This window comes from Brachypodium distachyon, chromosome 1 (genome assembly GCF_000005505.3).
Source record: "Brachypodium distachyon strain Bd21 chromosome 1, Brachypodium_distachyon_v3.0, whole genome shotgun sequence".
Classification (NCBI taxonomy): domain Eukaryota; kingdom Viridiplantae; phylum Streptophyta; class Magnoliopsida; order Poales; family Poaceae; genus Brachypodium; species Brachypodium distachyon.
In genome coordinates, this window is record NC_016131.3 from 5338108 (window position 1) to 5362304 (window position 24197).

At 45.5% G+C, this 24197-nt stretch overlaps 3 protein-coding genes across 5 annotated transcripts; all 3 read right to left on the bottom strand.

The window, feature by feature from the left end:
• Positions 1-1141: 1141 nt before the first annotated feature.
• LOC104581907 lies at positions 1142-2515 on the bottom strand. The gene is made up of 3 exons (XM_024457399.1): positions 2398-2515; positions 2228-2329; positions 1142-1311 (listed from the first exon to the last, which is right to left on the bottom strand). The coding sequence occupies exons 1-3, from the start codon at positions 2439-2441 to the stop codon at positions 1149-1151; spliced, it is 309 nt and encodes a 102-aa protein (XP_024313167.1). The 5' UTR covers positions 2442-2515; the 3' UTR covers positions 1142-1148.
• A 2713-nt stretch (positions 2516-5228) lies between these two features.
• LOC100827011 (serine/threonine-protein kinase SAPK8) lies at positions 5229-12285 on the bottom strand. 3 transcript variants are annotated; one of them, XM_024460201.1, is made up of 9 exons: positions 9648-9667; positions 9439-9513; positions 9233-9334; positions 9092-9145; positions 8905-8997; positions 8484-8576; positions 7494-7598; positions 7285-7383; positions 5229-5946 (listed from the first exon to the last, which is right to left on the bottom strand). In XM_024460201.1, exons 1-9 carry the CDS (start codon positions 9648-9650, stop codon positions 5659-5661), a joined length of 912 nt encoding a protein of 303 aa, XP_024315969.1. In that variant the 5' UTR covers positions 9651-9667; the 3' UTR covers positions 5229-5658. The 3 variants fall into 3 exon arrangements, with proteins under 3 accessions (XP_024315969.1, NP_001304799.1, XP_014752853.1); NM_001317870.1 differs by lacking the exon at positions 9648-9667 and adding an exon at positions 11884-12078 and having other exon boundaries at positions 5659-5946; XM_014897367.2 differs by lacking the exons at positions 5229-5946; positions 9648-9667 and adding exons at positions 5971-6188; positions 11884-12285.
• Positions 12286-16373: 4088 nt separating this feature from the next.
• Positions 16374-18485, bottom strand: LOC100829239 (transcription factor HHO5). The gene is made up of 5 exons (XM_010231075.3): positions 18070-18485; positions 17811-17953; positions 17268-17664; positions 17072-17148; positions 16374-16951 (listed from the first exon to the last, which is right to left on the bottom strand). Exons 1-5 carry the CDS (start codon positions 18272-18274, stop codon positions 16724-16726), a joined length of 1050 nt encoding a protein of 349 aa, XP_010229377.1. The 5' UTR covers positions 18275-18485; the 3' UTR covers positions 16374-16723.
• Positions 18486-24197: the final 5712 nt, after the last annotated feature.

A 24197-nucleotide genomic window follows, 5' to 3' on the forward strand; every position in this document is an offset into this window, starting at 1 on the left:
TCTGCCGGAACGAACCTGTGTTCCCAAAAAGGCGCAACCCCGCAAAGGCACGCGCGCCGTAAAAATCGCTTCCGGCAACTGTTCGCCGGCCAATCGATCCAAAGCAGGCTTGGACGGACCCGCGCGCTGGGAGGAATTTTTTTGCCCGTTTTGCTCTGTTTGAATTATTTTTTTACCTCCACGGTTGGATGATCGCACACGAATTTTGATCTTTTTTTCTGCAGCGTTCGAAAGAGCAGCACTAATTTCCATGGCTTTGTTGTGCTGTGTTGTACTGCATCTACGGCTCGATGAATTCCAGAATTGTCTTCTCGGCTGACGGGCCCGGGAATATAGAATATACTACAGCACGTCGAATTAAACAATTGGCGCTGGGGGATACGTCATGGCAAGCTTTATCAATCAGATCGCTTTATTCCTCGGAATCCATGGCAAAGGACGTACTAGTACATCGCCCGGGGAAGAGGAGCACGACAGTAAAAAACAAAACTTGGTGTTTCCAATCCATCACCGGATCGATCGGAGGGGGCCGGGCGCGCTGCCAGAGGAGGCGAAACAAAGATTCGATCGGGAGAGTAGAGACCGCCATCATGACGGAGCACCTGCTCTACACTACAGCAGAGTAGCTGATCCGGGTCACTTCAAAATGCCCTGAAATGTACAAAAATTGCCTAAAAACTTGTAAGGGCAGTTTAAATAGTGCTGCATTTACTCATGTTCTAAAAGTATTCGGGGCACTTTTAAAAGGTGCCCCTAACAGTGGAGGCACCATTTCAAATATGCCCTAAATTTAATTTTGATGCACTATGAAATATGCCCACAAAACAAATGGAAGCAATTTGAAACTGCACCTTAAAAATCAATTGGATGCACTTTGAAATTTGCCCTTAAACAAATCAGATGCAATTCAGTAAACTGCCCCCAAAATATCACATATACCAGTATTCAAATAGTGTGCCCCAACAGTGCATTATCACCCATAAATTGTATCTTCAACAGCTCTAAAGTACCAGAGTTGCATCCAAAAAGATTCAGCAGTTCACTCTGCCCATCATTCAGATTACAACTACTACAACATCGGAAGACTGCTACCAGCAGAAACAACCCGGATCAACGACAATATCAAAATATTCCACTGTCACTCTCAATTACATTGCTGCAACTAGTGCATTCTGCATCGAGGCATTAGCTTGTGAGTCCTTTTTCGAACTTGATTTCCTTGTAGTCGGATTGGAAGTTCTTCTTCTCTTGGTTGGCTTTTTTTGTCCAGTTTGTGAATCTCCATTGTTACTACTTCGTTTGCGAATTAACCTACATCACATCAGCACATTCAAATTTGGCCCAAAATTCAAACTTCTCAGAAAAACTTCACACAAGCACGGTTTAATAGTCACAGGTTCACAAGCACGACGGAAACTTAAGGCCCCTGAAAAAAAAGAATCAAACCAGTTCTGCACCTTTTCTCTTGTAGTCTCTCTACAATCTAGCAAGCATGTGCATAAAACCAAGGGAGAATCAAAACAAAAATAAACCAGCTGGTGCATGTTTCTTGTAGTGTGCTTGTCTGGGTAGAATAACACTGTAGAATCCCTATAGAAAATCCTGATAGAAATCTGACCAAATAAATCATTGGGCATAGACTGAATCTGAGGACATGAGACAAAACTGAAATTGATGATTACCATTGTGCAAAGATTGAAACTGAATCTAAAATTGAAATTGATGATTATCATTCCGCAATATGTCGTCTGCTCATCTTCCATGCAAAATTTGTAGCTAATTTGCGAGAAGAAAATTTATCAAGTTTCCCAAATGTCAAGTTTTCTTAGATTGATTGTGGTCTTTCTTGTGTAGTATAGAGCCAGCTGCTACTGAAGGACAATCTTCCAAGAAAAAGAAACCCGTTGTACTTATTTATGTTAGTTTCCCAACTTGCAGTAGAACCACGTGCCATTGGGTGAGACTGATTTTATTTTGTTTCTAGTTGGTGCCATTCATCAGGTATGTACATGTGTGTACGGCAAAATAATCTTATACATGTGTGTATGGCAAAATAAAAAGACATCAGACGGAACACCGTACATGTATAGACTGAAGACTAGACTGAATAATGTACAGTAAATTCAGTAAACGAATATCAAACAGAGTGGTCTGTAAACTAAACTCATTACACTAAGACTGAGATTAAAACTGAAACTGTAAAACAAGAAAGAAATATTGACATTACCATCTTTCCTGCAAAATAGGCATCCACAGGCTCTCCTTTCTTGTTGGTATGGACAACACAATATAGCTCTGATCGAGACGCAATTCTTCCTTCTTTAATTTCCTGTAACAGTATATATGATGATTAACAAATGCAACGCAAAGTTTATTGTTTAAATTCCTCAAACGCACCATCTGATCTTGAATAACCGCAAAACTTCTTGAACCTGCAGCATGGCAACAATTCTCCTGATATCCCCTTGTTTCTTTTTTCTTAGTTGGAATTGCCTGCATATAGAAAATGTTAGTAAACTACGAACATGAGTTAATTCAGTCTCATCATTTCTAGCGGCCATATCAATAAAACCTCTTGTCACAGGAGTCACCACAACACACCAATCTAACTCAATTGGATCTTGTACATAATAAATCTGCTTAGCTTCGCTTACTAGAATAAATGGATTTGCTATTATGTCGTCTCTCTTTCGAAGATGATTGAAATTAACATGAGTTATTCTGAAATTATCTACTCTAACTCAAGTACTTTTAACCCAATCTCATTTAAATAATACTACATGGCCATCATTTGAGTAATTAATGTAGTATAGATCCAGGCTCTCGAAGGCCCCCGCGTCGCTCGCATCGGGCGACTCGGGAGGCGACCCCGTCGCCCTAACTCTCGGCCGCTGCCTCCCATCTCCACCCCCTCTCCGCCGCCGGTGGTCGCCACCAGGCAAAGCCTGCGCGGGGACAGCGGCGGCAGGGCCTCGTTCGAGGCGTCGTCGTCTCCTCTGCGCCCTCCTTCGCAGCCCAGCCCCTTCGAGCTCGGGGGTGGCCGGCAGCGCCGGTTCTGCGGCCTTTGGCGCTGGATCCATGGGGGGCCGCCGGATCCATGGAGGGGGAGGCCGGATCCGGTGCGGGTCCTCGCCTGCTGCGGCGCGGCAGGGCGTCGGGCCGACGGTGCCCGATTTGCGTGCTTCGGCGGTGTCTGTGCCGGATCTTTGGCCGGAGCAGCTTGCTCCGTCTGTGGTGGTGCCGGATCCGTGGTTGCTGATGCTGGATCCGACATGGCGCAGCTTACTGTGGAGTTTCCCGGCGGTGGTGGCCGTCACGGCTCCGTGGGGTGGCGCGTGAAGGCCGCCGGTGCAGGACGGTGCGCTGCGGCGTGTGGGCGCAGATCTGCTAGCGTGGTGGCTGCGTGCGTGGTGCGGTGCTGCGTCTTGGCGGCGGCGGGGGGCCGCGTGGTGGTGCTCGGCCGCCGTAGGCGGCGTTGTGGGCCAGATCCGGTGCATGGGGCGGTTGCGGCGCCTTGGCCGTTGCCCGTTTGGTGGTTTGGCGCGTGGCGTTCGGTGGGCTTCGCCGGCGCTCGTTGTGGTGTGGCGGCTCTGGCCAGGTCCTTGGCCGTCGGGCTTGCTGCGGAGCTGTCCGTGGTGGGTGCGGCGGTTGCGGGTGAAAACCCTGCATCGATGTTGTCGGTGCCGGCGACGGTGGCGTTCCTGGACGTCGTTTCCTTCATGAGGGCGTCGTTGTGTAGCTCCGCCACATCCCACCCTTCGCAAACGAGGTGCCTCCGAGCGAAAGTTCTGATTCGGTGTCCGGGTTGGGTAACGGCGGCGTCCTTAGACGTCGTATCCTCCTTGGAGGCGTTGCATTCGGAGCCCTCGTTTGGCAGTGAAGCATGTTTCGCTAGGGGGCCTGACTGGGATCCTGGCCAGGGAGGACCTTGTGCTGCGCGGACTTGCTGTTGTGCGAGTCGTTCTCGTCGGGGCAACCTCTTCTTGCTCCGGTCGTCGAAAAAGCACAGTTATGCCTACCTTCTTCTGGCGCAAGGAGCTGCTCCCTGTTCGGCGTCGTTGGAGCGGAAGAGGTCTCGTCTTTGCGTTAGCGGCTTGCTCTTTCGGTTTCGTCTTCTGTATGCTCTTTGTCAGGGTTTTTCGCATGGCTTTCTTGCAATAAGCCGTGCATTGTATCGGTTTTCAGCCCCGGTTTTTCTTATAAATGAGGCCAACTCTTTCTTCTGATCGAATAGCGGGATCGACCGGTTGCGTCCTCAAAAAATCATTTGAGTAATTCAGTTCCACTGTCTCAACTATTCTACCATAGCTATTATATTTCCGAAGCATGTAGCAGCTACCCCGGCCCGCTAGCTGCTGCCTATCACTATCAGCATGCATCGCCACCCAAGAACATTCTCACGCATCAGATCTTTGCCCGATCTTTTTGTTTAATCGATCGGTCCGCCTGCGTTGTAGCTTAGGGCCCTGTGCTGTGGCAGGGGAATCAAAGACCGGCCCAGATCGGGCCGATGGATGCCGCGGTGTACAGTGTTGCTGCTGCGAAAGCTACTCACTCCATGGAGTACAGTATAATCTGTCTTGGACGGCACAAGGGGAAAAACATTATGCTATGCCTATGCCAGTAGTGTAATCGAACGTACTCCATGCCGTCACGGTGGCCAAGGATGGGATCCTGCTGGTGTATATACAGTAGTGCTCGTACTCCATCAGGAGCATATTGTTCTATAGATATGCTCGATTGCCTCGGCGTTGTGTCATTCACGAGGTGCGATAAAGAACGGAGATCGAGACCGTACCTCCGGAACGCATGATGATTATGTTCTGCAGCGCGTGTTATGAAGTTGGTGCTGGACTAGCCACGTTCCAGTTGGAGTACGCCCCGACGATCACACGGAAACAATCTGTTGTTAGTCTGTTATTTCCAAGAAGTAAGGCAACACTTTATCTCAAAATCCGTCTGACGACATTTTCAATTGGTCATTAAGAGTTGCTACTGGAACAGAAGGCGATGTATTTAGTGAAAATCCTCATCTAATGTAAATGCAAACGATCGTTAGGCCTTTAGACAGAGAACGTAGTACTGTTTAGATCAACAATATATTTCTCACATGTTTTCTTTTCTTTTTTGTTATTTGGATAGTACTTTTTCTATATTTCTCACAATAGATTATAAGATACGGAGTAAGTTTCATATTTTTTCACAACAGCTTGTGATATAAGTTCAGCAACCACAAATTGACCCTTGCATTACCTGGTTGTAATTACGGTACATAGATAGAATAATATGCACAAATAAAGCTCTCCTGTATTGATTTTTTTTTTCTAGATTCAACTTCGCCTGTAAATTTTGGCAGACTGACCCAAACAAGAAGCTATTACCTATACAGAAACTAAAAACCTCAAGTTGAGTCACGGAGTCGCACATTGACATGAGTTTGAGTACATACTACCAGCACATGTGTAGCAGATTAATTAACATGAAGAGAAAGGATGGTTTCCGAGGACTAATCCCAGTACACAGAACAAGACACTAAGCAAAATACAGGACTTCCAACAGAACGCTGCCAGTTCTTTGACAAGGTACAACATCAGGTCAGGCTGTGCCCTCCAGCTGATTCTATGGTTCCTCGATAAGGTAGCAGCAGCTTGAGATGCCTCACATAGCATACACAATCTCTCCACTGCTATCGATATCAAGATCCGAGTCCGATTCAAGATCATCCATGTCATCGTCCATGTCGAGTCCGCCAGTTAGGATGCGGTTCATACGAGAGCAAGCAGGCGGTATGGTGGCCTCCGTTAAAATTTGCATGATCTGGTCCATCGTTTGCATTGGCTGATCAGGCTCCTCATATTGGCTGCTCATACTATCATCATCCATAAGATCAGCCGGAAGGTTCTTTAAGAACCAGCCATGGTTCCGTATTTCAGGGATGGTTATCCTCTGCATTTATCATCACAAGATGTTTCATGAAAATGATACACAAGTATGATGAAATACAAGTTATTTCTGAATTTTATGATGACCAAAAATGCTATCAAGCCTTAGGTATGAGTATGTCAAACCAAATGAAAGGATAATATAATAACAGGGGCGTTTCCTGTGGAAAGGGACACTTAGAAATAACGAAAATAACATTTCGTTAGCAACCAACCATGGTTCCGTATTTCAGGGATGGTTATCCTCTGCATTTATCATCACAAGATGTTTCATGAAAATGATACACAAGTATGATGAAATACAAGTTATTTCTGAATTTTATGATGACCAAAAATGCTATGGAGCCTTAGGTATGAGTATGTCAAACCAAATGAAAGGATAATATAATAACAGGGGCGTTTCCTGTGGAAAGGGACACTTAGAAATAACGAAAATACCATTTCATTAGCAACCAAACAATTCTAAAATTTTCTCGAAATAATTGTACTACCAGGAAAGATTGCATGCGAATTTTTAACTTCAGAAATGTTCCCATTTGTGAGATAGAAAAAAGATAAAATTGACTGTCACTAGTGTCAAAACTTAGTTTACTGTGTAGTTCACAAATCACAACTCAGGCAATTGTGTCTTTGTTGTACCTCATGGAGTACAGTAGTGCATTTATTTTGATAGTTTTTTAAAACTTATGCTTGTGTTGTTCAAATGGTACATATTTTTAAAAAGATGCCCATTTCGACATTGCCTAACTCTTAGCAATGTAGACTACAGGCAGATAAGATACCCATATTGAAGCTGTCCTATAATGCACTATTTTTTGTTGACCTGATGACTAGACACATACCTTCTAGAAATCTAGGTCATTTTAAAGAAGCTATAGTGCGCCAAAGAGTTATATCAGTAGCCTAAACCATAGTTGCCAAGAACTGGGGTCGTTCGGGTCACAGAACAGGGTCAGAAGCAAAATAATGATTTCTGACAAACACAATATAACTGCAAAACTAGAATGATTAAATCAGAAATACGACATACCAAGTTAATAATGAGATAAACAAATGCACACCACCACATATACCTGAGCAGCATTCGAAGAAAATAAGATTTTCTGAACTTAAGAGGCGTAATTCGCTACTGCATGGTAAAGCTCAAGCTGTCTGACCCTAGCTTATGGGCTCAAGCCTCTACAAAGAGGCTGTTAGCCCTTACCAATTGAAGATTTAGCTGACAGATGAAGCTCAGAGCAAAACAGGAAGAACGTAGTAAAGAGGCGCAGTGCACAAACATCACATGATACAGGATATGATAGCAAAGCCTAGTTTCTAGAATTGACTCCCAAGGACTCACCAAAGCAGGATCCCCAACAAAAATCCTCGAAATTAGATGCCTGCACTCTGGAGATATGTCCACGTTATCTGGAATTGAATACTGAACACTCAAGATACGCTGCAAGATGATTTCACAATATTAGCTTTTAGTTTGAGGAATGCGTAGGTTGAAACAGAGAGAAACTTGGAAGTAGCGAAAATGTAAGGGGGAAAGAAACCAAGATTAACCTGAATTGTCTTCCGAAAGTTTTTAGGCTCTTCTGGATCCTCAAAAGGATATGCACCAACAACCATGACATAAAGTGTCACACCACATGACCATACATCAGCAATCTGTTTTTGTAGTATAATAAATCAGCACGAAGAACAGTTCCTCATCTTGGGAGGTAACAAATCAACTAACACAAGTGACTTGAAATCCTGACTGGGTCAAGTCCTTAAGAAATAAGAGAGGGCCATATCTAGATTCTAGAGCCAAGTTTATCTTTGTAAACCTTACTCTGAGCTCTGACAAACATGTGTCTATCCTGGCTAAGTTTGTTTGAATATTTTTAAATATAAGCATGAGAGATGATATTATTTCAAAATGTTAGGGTGAAACTGGAACACTCACCAACGCAACCAAGTTCTCGAAAGTCAGAAACCACTCAAAGTAGCTAATTTCTGGATAGCTCCCAGCCAGGTCACTGGCTGTCAAAGTTCCTCTTCAGTGTTTAGGTCAAATTACCACGATTAACCAGTACTGATCAATGACCAGTTGACAACTAAGAGGTAACAAGCCTTGTACTAAATGCACTTGGATGTATAGCATTTCTACACGACTCGAAAGAGACAGACCAGGGTAGGGCACCATAAACACATCAAGCGATGGTCCCAGAAAAATGGACCAGCATATCAAGTACAACAGGGGGAAAACAGTCACTGGATAGCTAGAATATTTTCCTTCAAAACTGGGGAACAATATCACCATAATACACTTCACTGTATAATACTGTAGACAGGGATAGATTTTCTCAACCTAAAGGAGAACATCTAAGGGGCTGCCTGTAATCTACAATATACAGTAAGTTACACATACAGTAAATACACAGTATAGAAATTAGGGCATCAAACAACAAGACCTTTTGCCAGTTTGTCCCTCAAAGCAAGTTACACATACGGTAAACTATATATAGTACACACCTCGCAAAGATTAATATAGCGCGAGAAGTTACGTACCTTGCCATCATATTCTTTCTTCAAAAGAACTTCAGGTGCAATATAAGCAGGTGTTCCGACAGTTGATTTTGGTTGTGAATGGAGAACTGAAGACTGCAGAAAATGATGAATGTCTGTCATGGTTCATCAGAAAGAACCCATGAACACAACAGGCTCATAGGACTATATTGGTTCTACTGAATTGTAAACACAAAGCCACAAAACTATTCAATTTCCATGTAATCGCTTGAGCCCATGATGGCTTCTGAACCATTTTGAAATCAGCCATATGAAATACTTCCTCCGATCCATAATAAGTGTCGGGTATTTAGTAAAAATTTGCACCAACTTTGTACTAAATCCCCGACACTTATTATGGATTGGAGGGAGTATATTTACAGAAACATTATTGAGAACAAAAAAAATCAGATCATGTATGCACCTTAGAATAGCCAAAATCACATATCTTCAAGCGAGGAGCAGGACTACCATCCAACAGTGTGTTCTCCAGCTTCAAGTCACGGTGACATACTTGCTTGAAAATAAGGATAAAATGAGACAGTTCAACAAGCTGCAACATATGAACGCATAGTAACAATAGAGTGAAAGATAAGTACTGTAACTAGTACCATTGAATGGCAGTAGCTCACTCCAGATATAAGCTGCTGGAAGAAGTAGCGAGCCTAAGAAAAGACATGCCTTTAGTCCCACCAATGTTTCGTGCAAAAAAATATGTCAAGAAAAAGTTCCACCAGAGAGCAGATACAGACCTCATCTTCACCGAATCGTACATTTTTACATATTCTCTCAAAAAGCTCGCCACCAGATGCATATTCCATGACAATAGCAAGATGAGTCGGAGTTAAAATAACCTACAAATAAATTTCGGATAAGTTATTTTGTCAGCTTTTGTCTCTTCTCGTTTTTTGAAGAATTGGTGAACTAGAGAACAAGCATCACGACTATCCTGGCTTACCTCCTTAAACCTAATGATGTTGGGATGCTTCAGTGATCTATGGTTGATTATCTCACGCTGGACATTCTCATCTATCTGCACAACAGAACAAATAATATATATGATAAACAGGGAACCAGATAGTCACAACCTTTAAGTATTTATAAAAAAAATATCAAAATAATTATACATGGAGGGAACATGTTCATGCTTGCATCCCACAAACTCACCATCTGAAGTTTCCATCTATATATGGAGCTCAACTGACATGACTATTGATAGTGTGGATCACAAATAATATTGGCTCCTGTACCATGTGCTCGCATCAGAGCTATTATGGACAGAAAAACCAAGAAAACAAGGAAATGAACCGTCCCATCTGTTCAAATGTCCTTTAAGAAAATCAATGGATTTTTGCTGACCAAATATACCGCAAAGAATTATTTAAAATAATTATAACCTTCCAATAAATGATTGCGGTGGTATGAAATGCGTTGTTCACCACAAAAGCACTCTCAGCAAGCTCACTCCAAGCGTATAAGGGAATCAAGCTTGGGCATTTGTACCAATACAAGCAGCAGATTCTGAACTTACAGCAGGGTTAGATTCTGAAATCAAGAGTATTAAGTGCTGTTTTAGGTGGGAGTGTTAACAGGCTTGTCTAGTGATCTTCCCAAACTTAGAACACTACAACCTCTTTCAGCAAGCAACTAAAGCCATGTCATGTGAAAGATACAGGATATGGGCAAGAATTGATTGAGATTTGAGAACCATTCCACATTCCAATCCACACGATGGTACTTAAAAGAGTAACTTAAGTAGCCGCTGGAACCCAATTGTGTTAGCTATTCCTCCTACTACTACTACAAATGTGTACTATTTTGGGAAAAGTTTATTGTGCCGATTGCCTAAAACAATGGTTTTCTGTCCCTCAATAAATGTTGCTCCCAAAATTAAGGATGGCATACAGGGATAACTAGATTGACTTACAGATTGAAGTAGCAGTGGTAGTTCATAGTGGCAAGAGTTGCATAGGGTCATTCACCGATTTGGGCATTAACTAATTAACTGGACCAGAAAACACTTGACGTGCTCCCTATATCAGTCAAATACACTTGGCATTAATCTCAACTGGGTCAATAGTGGACACAGGATAGTGGTAGTGATTCTAGGTCAGAATTGGAAAAGGTCACATCAAGTCCTGTCGTGTTTTTTTATGGTAATAAATCCTACTGTTAGCCATTAACTTTAGAAAATGAAAAATAGTATGAACGAGCTAGTTCTCTGGCCAAAAGATCCGATCAAATCTCAATACTTGTTTTGGCCGGATAAATGAGCGGTGGTAGCTGGCAGGTGAGCCTGACAGCAACGATCAGCGGAGCAGAGTGGGGCAAGCTGGTCGGGGAATGACAAACTTGTTCACGACGGCGGCATTCGGTCGATCGTGACGAGATCTTGTGCGATCATACATGATTGGGCTGAATGGCCACAACCAGCCCTCTCAATTACCCAAAGATTACCAGAGTACTTGCAAAACAATTGGAAGGAGCAAGTCTAAAATGCCCCACAAATCATTGTATGGATAAAATTAATACTACTCTCTTCCCTATGGGTCGTAAAAGGTACCGTAAAAATTCTCTTGCACATATGACGGTATTTTGGAAGGGGCTTGAGAAATAGCCAATACAACTCCTCAACATGCAACCCCAGCTCTCACTCATGGCTGAAGACTCAACAGGTACGCCCTCTACCACTGGGAAAATCCACGCGTGTTGGTGAGGAACACAAAGTCGATCCCAGGGATCGATCCCTGCCCAACAGGCAGTACGGCCACACCAGTGATCAGTCGAGCAGTGCTCTGACGCAACCAGTGGAGATTAATTTGCTCCATTTCAAAGGTGATTTTGGAAATTATGGCCGGGGCTGCAATTTATGAATAGAAATGAGTCACCCGGTATTCCATCTAGGAAGGATCGAACCCGGGCGGGCGGCATGCACACCTGCATGACCAGCCACCTGTGCTACAGCTCGATATGTTACCAAGAAATTTATGTCACTCTACTAGTTTAATTTTATTGGTACTTAGTGCAATGCAGCCTGGATTTTTTTTCATTACCCCCAACTATGGCATATCTAAATAATATCGAGAATATAAACCATATTACATGAAATGAACAGAAATTTCTACATCCAATAATCACAAGCGATGAAATAAACCTAAAAGTTAAGCTAGCAATTCAGTCACTAAAACAGAAACATGGTCCCTAATGCACGAAGTGAGCACGGCGTCACATCAAATGATTCAGCACTGAAACAGAACGGCCGGAATCGAACAGGTCCGAATCAGCTAGAACCTGAATCGGTCGCGTTTCAGCACATGAGGGCAACTAAGCTGGTCAAACAGCGCCGAATCGATTCGAGGAGGAAAGGAAGGTACTGAAAAAAGCAGGTGAATCAGCGGCCTACCTTCTCCCCGCGCTCGATGTACTTGACGGCGACGAGCTCCATGGTGCCGCGGTCCCGCATGAGGCGGGCGACGCCGAAGTTGCCGGAGCCGATATCGCGCACCAGCTCGTACCGGTCGCTGTCGTGCATGATCGGCATGTCCATGCCCGGTCCAACCGTCAGCGCCGCCCGATCCGGCGCTGCTGCCCCTGCCATGGCCGGCGTCGACGGCGGTCGATAGGGGCTGCGGCTGTTAGGGTTTGGTTCACCGAGCTGGGCGCTCCCCGCTACACCTCCTCCCCCTTCTCCTTCCCCCTCCTCGAATCGACGAAGAGCTCAATCTCTTCCTCCCCCTCGAACCTTGACGAGTTCGTGTCACTGGCCGACCGAGAGAGAGAGAAAGGGTAAAACGCACACTCAATCACTCTCCCCTCCTGTTCTTCTCGCCTTGTTATTGCCGGGTTTGGTGCCTGATGCGAGGATTGTTTTTATTTCGACGTCATCTTTTGGCATTTGCGTCATAAATAATATAGAGGAGCAGTAGGGTTATGTTGATTTAATGCGAATAAAATAGTATGATTTGATTTTAAGGACATTAATTAAGACAACAAAGTGGCGGTAAAAATGGAAAATATCGCATCTTCCCGTTGCTATTTTCTTGATATTGTTCTGTTTTAAAACAAGTCAATTCACGCTTATTTCTTTCGTCTCTCATTTAATGGAAAATTGTGTGCACGTCATACTATGTGCGTCCTACCTCTCACCGATATGTAAACTATGCGCGTCTTACGTCGAGCGAAAAGAGACACATGCCACGTCCTTGATTACGTTGCATTGCTCCACCTCTTGTTATCTTCTTATCTCTATCCGTTACTTCTTGGGTCTCTCGAACTCTCGAGGAGTCTCTTGTCCACTATATCTCTATCTCACCGCTTTAGGCCACGCATCCTAATTCACTGAGCCTCGACTGACAAGTGGTGCCGACAAAAGTGAGAGCTCTACACGTGAATCTATATATCGTGCGTTCTCTTTCTTTTGTGTTTGTATGTGTTCCTATGATATTTTGCAACGCACAATTTTTCAATGTTGCATTGTGATTTACTCTGTGTTTGACGAATTAATAATCAATGTTTGTGCCTTGTTTTTAGCACATATTACCACAAGCTCTCAAATTTTTTGCCCATTGCACATATATAAAAAAAAACAGTGGCATACGTCATTGTTGGATGTGTTGTGCTCCATCTTTTTTTCTAAAAGAGCGCATATTGGTTTTGTCATATGATAAATACACTTGAAAACATATTTCATGGTGGATATATTAGTAATGATTTGGTGCCGTAAATTTTATTTTATTTACAAACTTGGTCAAACTTAAGGAAAAAAAGACTTGGCGAAAAACTAACATGCCCTCCTCTAGGAAACAGTGGCAGGAGACAACGTCAACATTGACACAGTTCAATTTTCTGATGTTGTGATTAGTTGCTTTTTTGGTTCGTTAATTTCATGTAATATTTCCTGATTGATTCTAAGAGTATTAATTAAGAAAAAAAAGGCAGTGTTATGGAATATTCCTACATTGTATCTTCCCACTTCTATCCTCTTGATATAAAGCATGACTTAATTATGCCAACTCGTATTCTTTTGTTTTAAAACCAGAAAATTCACTATTATTTTTGTCATCTATCGTTTTGTCAAAGTTGACCATTCTAGGAAATTGTGTGCATCATACACTGACGGGATTGAAAAACCGTGTGTGTCTGGCATCTGATGGATATGTAAAACTATGTGCGTCTTATTTCCAACGGAAATGGGCGCACCACGCACTTGACCATGTGGGCGTTATTGCTCCACCTCTCATTATCTTCTTATCTCTATATCCGGTACTTTTCTGGGTCTCTCGAACTCTCCAAGAGACTCTTGTTCGCTCTACCTCTATCTCTCTGCCTTACGCCACGCATCCTAATTCAATGAGATATCAACTGACGAGAAACGTCAAACTTGTCGTGCTCCCCTTTCCTATTTTATTTCTTGTGCCTTTGTTCCTCTCATGTTTTGCAACACACATTTTTCCAATGTATCATTGTGATTTACTCCGTGCTTAACCAACTAATAAAATTAGTGTTTGTGCTTTCTTCTCAACCCATATTGCCACATAATTTTATTAGTGTTGTGATGAGACTTTTTTTGCCCATTACACTTGCCAAAAAGTTGTGGCTAGTAGTTGTTCTATATGTTGTACCCCTTCTCTCTTCTAATTGTTTATGGGTTCAATTCCCTAATGTTTTGATTAGGTACTGTTTTCCATTGTTGCAAATTGAGTTGTTAGATGATGTGGTGCACTATTGTATTGTTGCACCGATATAGTTTCTTGGTATGAAATCTACGCGATATTGTAAGTGTTTCTAGTGTTACCATCGTTCTTCCATTGCCTTTTCTGGTCCTTGTAGATGACTCCTGTGACGCAGATGCTCGACAAGATCGCCGGCCACAAAACGAATTACCTCAACGGGAAAGAATCAAGCTAGAGCATGTTCGGCAGGATCACCCCTTGAGCCAAAGGCCGCCAACCAATGCCAAGCATATACTTTGCTTGTCTGAACATAGCGCCGACGTCCAGCACCACAGGTGATAGAAGTCATAACACGTTGGAGCATCTGACAATCAGTCTCCACCAGAATCCTTCCCATATCCAGGTGCTCAGCATACAAAATTGTACGAAAGGGCTCCAAGGGGCCTAAAAAAAAGAGGGCTTCAAGGGAGCCTTTTTTTCCTTTTGGAGGGGATTGATACTACTCCTTCCGATCCATATTTTTTGTCACACATTTTCATAAATATGGATATATGTATATCTAAAAAATGTCTAGTTACATTTAATACTTTGACAACTAATACGGGTTGGAGAGAGTAGCAAATAAGAGTGCACGCATCACATATCGTGTTGCAGGCCAAATCCTTTCAGATCTCGCTTGGGTGGGCCAAATCATTTCTCAGCCCAACTCACTCTATCTTCGCCCCAGCCCCCAGGTACACCAAGGAATCGGCCCATCTCGCTCAAAAAAGAAAAAACCAAGTCTCTTTTGTTCTCAAAAGGAAAAAAAACAAGTCTCTCTCTCTCTACCAAGCCACACCTGTCTTGTTTCCTAAAAAAAATGTCTTTTCTCTCTCGCTCGCTAAAAATCGCGACCCGTCTTCTAGCGTAACGTGCCGAAATGGGACAAGATGAACGTACCCTTTTTTCCTTAGGTATCCACAAAAAAGAGTAATTAGTCGTTTTATTATTGCATAAAAAAGGAAATCTATCAATTTCTTGCTTCTCCAGAGCTGTCCCAGAGTAAGCACCGGCACCGCCAGAAAAAGGATCACCAGATTTGCTTTCCCGATCAATAATCGATCGAGCGACGGCCAAAAAGAATCAGGATATTCATCATCCAGGTCACCGTGCGTTCATGAGGGGATCATCAACAGCTGACCAATGACAGCCAAACCGACGCCTTAAATTAATACTAGCAGTATAAGCTTATCACGACCCCCAAAGGCCAAAACACCTCATCACGCAGCGAAAAGGACGCACCAGACGGATGGAGAAGACGACGACGACGACGCTGCAAGCAACAGCCAGAATATTCGCATGCAGGCCAAGAAGACGAAGAAAGCTTCTTGTGACCAAAGCGACCGGCGCATCGGCCAGCATCAGAATAATCCGGGAGTATATCTTTACAGTTGATTTTCATGCAAGAAATGGGGAGGGAACGCATTTTAATTATGTGGGGATAATCTCAGACAGAACCAGAGCCAGTTCATCTAATCTCACACATGTCCAAAGGCCAAAGCAGTCGACCAGCTTGCGAATGAGTGGGATGGAACTTGGAATACCGGAGATTATACTAAGCTGTGGATAAGCACGGACTGGTCAGAGATTGGTGGTAGTAGTTAACAGTTGCTGACTCGCAGCAGAGATGACGAATTAACAATGGTAAGCAGCGCACGCGGAGAAAAGAAAACGACGTGCAGCTTATCGTTCGGGGAATCAGTGCAGCGCTGGTACCCTGGCTCATCATTCATGATGGAGATTCCAGAACTTGCCATGGTTTTTCTTTCCTTCTTTCTTCAGGAAAGATGCTGCTTTCCTTTCTTTCTTCACGAACCATGCTGCTTTGGTCCATGAGTTGCTTTTGGTTCAGGGAACCTTCGTCTGTTGCAACGGTGTTCCCCGTGGAATTTCAGCAACAGCGGAGTAGGGATCGGAACCAACAACTCCTGCTGGCAAAGCAAGGACAACGGTTGCAATTTTCATCTGATCAGAGAACCAGTTTGGTGAACCTGCTACTGCAATATACATAAACTTGATCTGGAACCATATGCAAGATGGGCTGCGTGCGTCTTCCAATAATGCAGAGCACGGGGGAGTTTTCTCCTCCGTTGTCTTGAAACAAAAATGTATGCGAGAACTTAACTGCAAATAACAACATGTTTATCCGACTTGGCACGGAAGCTCTCCGACACTTTCGATCGGCAACATAAACATCAAAACTTTGATCTCATATATATATGTATGTAATTCTCGGGGCGAAAATTGGTGGTCTGCCCGAAACGGTTTGGCGAACAACAAGCCTCACGGGAGCCGGTAACAGCTCTCCTACCTCATGTACATCACAAGAGCCAGGCCATGATCAGTTCATCTTTCGAGCGCTGGACAGCGCCCAATATCTCTGGATCCATGGCCTGCACTGAACTCTACGCCCTCTCGATCGAGAGAGCACCTGAATCCATTATTGCCATCGACACGCAAAGCCGCAAAATTAAGCTATCTCATCTCTGCCTCTCTCGGAGGTAAATCTTCATGACCGCAAAAGCCTTCCAGTCATTTCCGGCTATGGCCATCTGACCTGTCATCTTCCTCAGAACTGTCGCTGACGGTGGCTGCCGAGACGGCTACCCCTGAACTAGAGAATTGAAGGGGGCCTTCAGCTTCAGGGGACCTGGACTGGGAGCTGCTTTGTTCCTGAGGAGGCCAGTGATCGCCAACCAGCACAATAGAATGGCTCGACGAAGAAGAGCCAGACGACCTTTGGTTGTGCAGCCGGTATTTCTGAACATGAAGACGATTCAAATTAACCTCCAATATCTAGTACTAGTAACATATCTATGCAGCATGAAAGTGGTAATTGTCCACAAAAGGTTTGCAGGAAAGGAGAGAACTGTTGCTCACCTGAAGATGGCTTTTCACTTCGTCGTTGGTGAGCCCATCAACCTTCATCACCTCCCTGATTTGCTTTGGAGTAGCAACTGCAAACATGATGGAAAAAATTTGTGAGGACCAACTCGAATGTTGTTTGAATGTTCCTGATAGCATCTACAGCCAACAATTCCATAAACGAAGGTGAACTATATGATCTGTCAGGTACCTTGAGGGCCACCAAGTTGACGCAAGGCAGCAACAAACTGCCGGTGAAGCTCCGGCGACCAGCACCGCCTTGTCTTCCTTGCTTGCTGCTCCTGAGACTGCAAGCTAAGCGCCGGAGGTGGCATGATGGTTGCAAATTTTGCAGAGGGAGCAGGACGACGGTCATCAACGCCGGGAGAAAACGGTCTCTTCAAAACCGGAGACATCATCGGCAGAGCAGGCAGGCCTTCTGTACTAGCAGCAACCTTGTCCTCTCTGCTGAAGTATTGAGAAGAAGGCGGCGCCGGCGGCGGCATTGCGCCGAAGCCGACCGCCATCAACGGCGCCGGCGCACCACCGGCACCGCCGAGCAACATCGGCTTGGGCAAGGTGGTCTCCTTCTTCTGCTCCTTCTGAACCTACACGAAATGGGTTCGTTTCGGTTAAATTTTTTAACTTTCCATCGTAGTACTAGTAACAACTAATAGCGAAAATAAAATAAAGATGGAACCAGAACGAACAAAAATAGCAGCATGACAGGAATCACGGACGGCGATGTGCGTACCACGGAATCGGAGTCGCTGCCGCGGTTGTCGACCCAAAGCTGCGCCGTGCTCATCCATTTCCTCTTGTCGTTGTCTTCCGCCTTGGCCTCCGCGTCCCGGACTTCGCTCCTCTTCCCCGCCTGCTCCTTCATCATCTCGATCACTACACAAGGGAGCGTACGCCAAGCCGCATCAGAGAACCGCAATTTTAACCCGCAGGGAACAAAATCGAAACAGAAAAGAAAATCCCGTTTAATTATATAATTAAGATGCCCTCACCTTCGGCGAGGAGGCGGACGCAGAGCGGCAGCTCGCGCCTGAAGACCTCGATCTTGCGGCGCTCCTCCTCGAGGCCCCTGATGCAGGCGTCCATCGACGGCGCCTCCTTGGCGGCCGCCAGCCGGCCGGCGGTCCGCGCGACGAACAGCTTCAGGTCCAGGCCCAAGTCCAGGGGCGCCCCGATCTCCCCAACATCCAGCCCCATGCACACACACAAACAACAACAACAACTCTCACGCCACCTCTCTCAGGTCCGGAATCTTTGCAGAAGGGAAGGAAGCAGCGGGCCAAGAAAGCCAAGAACTCTAGGGGGAGGAGATAGGGAACGATGGGGAAGAGAGGGTGGGTGGGGGATCTGGAGGTGCCCGCATATATAGACCGGGGGGCGAGGGAATCTGCGAGCTGGACCGCAGGATTTGTTCCTCACCACCAGCCAGGGGCAGAGAGAGAGAGAGGGGAAGAGAGAAGACGTGATGCGGCGCGTGGGGGCTGGGTTTGGCGTTCTCGCGTTGCCGATTCCTCACGTCGCGGCCAGCAGCGCGAGGAACCCGCACTCGATCTCGAGCTACCGCTTCTCACGCACCAAATTCGCACACACCCCTGCCGCTTTCGCGCACAGCACCTCGAATCTTTCCGGGGGCAGCGGTGCGGTCCTTTGCGTCTCGTAATTAGCTTGCCAGCGTCTGCCAGGGTAGGAGGAGGAGTATAGCAGTAACTGACAGATGCGTTCCCTTTTTTGTTGTCCTTTGTGGTGAGCTTGTGTGTCACGGCGCAATCTTTTGGTGGATCCTTTCTTCTCTCCCCCACCGCCGCCGATCTCGAGGGCCCGCAAGATAATGGATTTGGTGAGTGGTTAGTTTTGTGATGATTTTTTTTTGGAGGGCTGCATTTTTTCTTATGGACTTGTGGTTGTGGTGTACCGTTTTTTTATCCTTTTCCCTTTCATTCATAGAACGCTCCAAAAACTGATGGACATGTCACTTTTTACACTTGTCCTGGCGCAATGGGGATGCTCTGGTGTATCGTTGCTAATTTGGACAGATGATGCACATCTCTTTTGAAGATCTTTAGCATTTTCATCTTTTAGGAATCACCCGATTAGTGCAAGTAGGATCCCGTGAACAGCGCACTTTCGGTTAAATTCTTGATACTTCAATTTAAATTATCCATCAATGGGAAACACCTTCGTCCTCCCTTGCCCTCTAGCTAGTTCAATCATCACTAATTTTGAACCTTTCCACCTAAAAATTTGTAAGGATTCATTTGGATGTACATATTCAGGGGCTTGGAATTGAATTGGGCTGAATACCAATTCTCCCAGGAAACTGAATTGGATCTCAATTCGAGTTCTGTTGTTTGTCTGCGCATTGAATTGGCTCATGGAATCCAATGAGAAACCAATTCTGAATTTTGTTTTTTTGTTTGGATGGACAACGCCTGGAATTGTATATTTAGTATGAAAATTTACTTTGTTTTACATGTATCAAAATGAAGTTTTCACAACATGTACGTGCGTGTATCTCTGTGCTTATATATCAATTGACGAGCAACACTTCAAAATATCCTGCAAATGGAACCAACACTGATTAGAAGCCGCTGTTGCGTATAGAGAGGGAAGAGAAAATAATTGGGTTTTAAAAAAAAACAGAAGAAAAAAGGGCGGGCAAGTTGTGGCCGCTGTTGTGTACAGGGAGGCGGCTTGTCAGGAGAGAAGGACGCATCTGCTGGGGAGAGAGAGATGCAGCTACAGGGGAGAGACGGAGATGGAGGAGGATCTTTGTGAGGGGCGGGATCTGGCCGGGAGAGAAAACGGCAGCAAATCTGCATGGGCGATGGAGCGAGAGGGGCAGCACAGGTGGCGGTGGAGCTCTGTTGTGTGCAAGGAGATGCGGCGGCGCACTGCGTGCTAGGAGAGACGGCGGAGCTCTTCGTGATGGGAGATGGGGCGGCGACAGAGCTCTGCTGCGTGTAGGGAGAGACGGCGGCGCGCTGCGTGCAGAGGAAGGGACAAACTGTGGTAAGCGACTTGCTGGATTGAAGGTCCGCTGAATTCTCCTTAATACGGAGACAAGGGGCTCTAAATTGGTAAAGGAAGACGACACATGCCCTTGATGCCATTTGGAATTCACCCGAATTCGACCTGCAAATTCTGTAACCATCCAGACGCTGGAATTGAAGCCTGGCCAATACCAATTCCCAATTCCATGCTTGAATATCTACATTCAAACATAGTGTAAAACTATTTCTCGGAAACCAAGCGAAACTGAATGTCATTGGGTCCGAAGCTATGGAATTATAATACTCTAGCTATTTGTCTCGAAAATGTTGACAATACACCACAATTTTTGTAATTGCAGGGATGCAAGCGAGATCCCGCTTAAATTCCGCTTTTAATTCATTTTCTAAATCCTCTAGTCAAAATTTAGCTCAAAAGCTTAAATTTTAACCAGAAAAATTAATAATCGGACTAGAAGCGGAACATTTGCGACACCCCCGCCTGCATCGCATCTATTTGTATCAGATACTCTACTCAGCTAGTACCATCTCAAATCGAGAAAAACATACTCCAATCAATGGAAATATTTGCTACCGAGGGAAACGCAGGAATGCTCCGAGACCGAGACAGATGCTTCGATCGGTTAACCAATCTCGTTGTGGGCGACTGGGCGGCCAGCGGCTCCCGCACCAAGATGACGCGCCAGACGTTTTCGATCCCGGCCGCGCTAGCGGCCACTTTGTTGGACCTGGACTCGCTAGTTACATATACCGACGACTGTGCGTACCGTGTCAAGCAGCTAGACGCACTACGTACCCAGCTGTTTAGTACAGTCTATACACAGTAGTCCTGTACAGTTGTACTCCCCACGACACGAAGCGGCCCCGGGGAGACGACACGGCTGCACAGTGGGCCCCTTGCGAGCCATGAAAGGAGTTATGCGTGTAGCCCGACGGAACGGACCCCCCGACTGCTCCCTGAGAATATTCGGCGTACGTACGTACACGCGCGCGGCCGCCGCGTGTACAACACTACAACGTATGTATCCTGGGTACCGTAGCTAGCCTGCTCCCTAGCTAGCGGACCCATGAATATAATTGAGCGCCGCCTGCGCCCAGCCGGCCACCGTTCTAGCTTATCCACCTCCTACTGGCTGCTACTACTACTACCATCGATCGGTCCCAGAGTCGACCCCCAGGAAAGGACGACAGGTGCTTTTCCAACGGGGTTAACATAAACAAATGAATTCTTGCTTACTCTGTCTCATTTTCTTTTTCCGGGAAGGATGAGAAGAGAGAAGCAACCGCAGCCGTCCACTTCCAACTCCCAGCCGTCCGTTCACGCGCGCGTGGGCCCGAGGCGTACGTCCGCTTGTCGGGTCGTTCGGATGTGGGGTGTGACGCGGCAAACACTCACCGCGGCACGGAATCGATTCGCCGCATCCTCTATCTCTCTCTCTCTCTCGTGCGCGCGCTTACCGGGTCACAGTGCGCCGCAAAAGCAAACACGTAGAGTACTCATCCTTGGTTCCGGCCTCCCTTTTTCCTTCTTCACCTGCAACGGAATGGAATGCAGGCTGGAAGTGGAAACTGCACGGCCATTGGTTCTTCTGCCCTTCGTCTCGTCTCTGACCCATCATTATCTTGGTAAAGATTGCAGGGCTAGTTAACAAACAATTTATTCCTGAGACTAATTTGACACATCGATCTCCCCCCGGGTCTCTTTTGCCCTGCTTGTGTTGAAGAAACGGACCAGACTCTTCCTTTCTTTTCTCGGCCGGGCGCTGGTTTTGCACTGTTCGAGATAGGGCATGGATCTATTGGAGTACTACATCAACTAGTAGTACGGCGCTTTATCTGCAGGTGGACAAGTTCGGCACGATTGGTGCAATGACCGGACAACCAGATCTCATCTCATCTCAACTCAACGGTTGTACGTAGCTTATCTCATGGCACTCGCCGTTCGCAAATCGCAGCAGGGAGTATTATATTGTCTGACTAGCTAAGGATCGATAAAATGTCGATGTCTCTTAGCCCTTGGAGGAGCTGTGATAGGACGCGGACGGCCGCAAAGTAACCACGAACCCGTGGTACTCGATCCAATCATAACCAAGCCGTATAACGTGGATTACATGATATATTTGGTCCGGAACAGTTTCGAAGGAACTCCAACTTAGAAAAGAAAAAAAAAAGAGATGTCAAACGTATGACACTTTAAGAGTTTAATTTCATCATTTTTTGTCCAACATTCCATATCGCACCGTCCATGTCGAACAGTCGAAGGCTAAAGTGTAACACACGGTTAGATTAGCCATTGTATCAACATTGGACGACCAACTGGCCTATTTAGCTGCTCCACGAATGTCCACTTGGTTGTAGTACTAGCTTTGTCCTATTTTTTCTTCTTAAATTTAATAATTCCTCCGTACATATGACGAGCTAAGGTCAAATATAGAGAAAATGATTGGACACGTATAGGCTTATTTCACACCGTCTAGAGAATTGTTTTTGTAGTTTCAAATTTCTTACGATTGGTTCATGTTTTTTGACAAATTTTCGCTGCCTTAAAATTGTACTCGCTGCCTTAAAATTGTACTCGCTCCGTACCAAAAATACTGACGCGGCCACGTTATCAAGACAACTTTACAATTAAGTCCTTCAGTTTCCAAAATATTACAATTACACTCAGCAATGACAGTCCTGCAACCGTGATTAAAATCGCAGAGTTACAGACGCAATTGCAAATCGCCGCCAGATGCCGTCGCCCACCGCCAGATGCTATCGCACGCCTCCCTCACCCCTTTCCTGCCGTCGCCTGTAGCATCTCCATCGCCCGCCGGCCTCTGCCTTCACGGGCTCCCCTACCATCCGGGAGCCTCCACCCTCGCCGCCGCCGGATCCGTCCACTACGCCGTCAGATCCGTCCTCTCCGCCACCACAGGATCCGGCCTCTCTGCCACCGGAGCTGGCCTCGCCGCCACCGGATTCTTCGCGAGGGGGAGCGCAACACAAGGGAGGGAAGCTGGAGCGCAGCAAGAGGGGAGGTGGACGAGCGCGGCGGCAGCGACCAGAGAGAAGATGCGGAGGCACGGCGGAGAGGAGAAGACGAGCAGAGATGAGAGGAGACGAGCAGGGGAGGAAAACGAGGGTCGAGGGGATTCAGGTACTTCAAGTTTTGCAGCGTGGGTTGATTCGAAGAAAATGCAGGGGCATTTTTGCAAAAAGTCCGGCCTCGCCGGTCTTTTCGGTACGGAGGGAATAGGCTCTTGGACACAATTTTGGGTTGAATACAATTTGCCAGCTTAGCACAAAATAGCTTATGCAAACTTATTTGTCCTAAAATCTAGTATGCTATTTTTTGTAATAACAAAACGCGTAATAAATTTGTGTAACTTATCCCGGACAAAACTATGCTCTGGTAAAATTTCGGTGGAATCTTAGACGCAAAACCAAAATGGTTACCCAAATTTTGAAATTCGCTCATGTTGGTTTGTACCGTGATTTTATCAAAATAAAAATTAAACCTTGTTTAGAGTACCTTAAAAATAGGATATAACTATTCTAATAGTGATAATGTAGCATGGGTATGACCGTACCCGGTTTACGATGTGTTTTTCTGTGGGCATAATCTTTGCTATTGGGCGAAATATGATGCAGAAAACCTAGATGCCGGACTCGGCGAAGAGAGAACCCCGATGACCATATTTAACACTGGATTCAAAAGCGAGTAAACAAAAGGTGCGCACCGAGGAATCCTCCTGTTTTCCACGCCAGTGCCACCACCACCTCAGAGAAAGAACACAAGTTATAGGCCAAGAAAGGTGCCCAGAGCTACTAGACAATATGGGCTCTCCCCAACCCGAAAGAAAGCATTATTAGTGCTGGATGGGATTCCTCGACCACCTAAGTGCTCTTTCACTCTTGAGTCTTGTCCAGTTGCACGATGCCTCTTTCGTGTGATTGCTACCTGGCCAGCTATCTAGGTACCTCACCTGGCCAACATTGCAAAGTCTTCACATTCCCCACAGAATGGCCTCTTAAAAACTTGCATATTTCTCTTGCTCCGTCGAGAAATGAACCGATTCCTACGAAGTTCTAGCGTTCGAAATGAGCCACTAATGAGTAACCAGCAA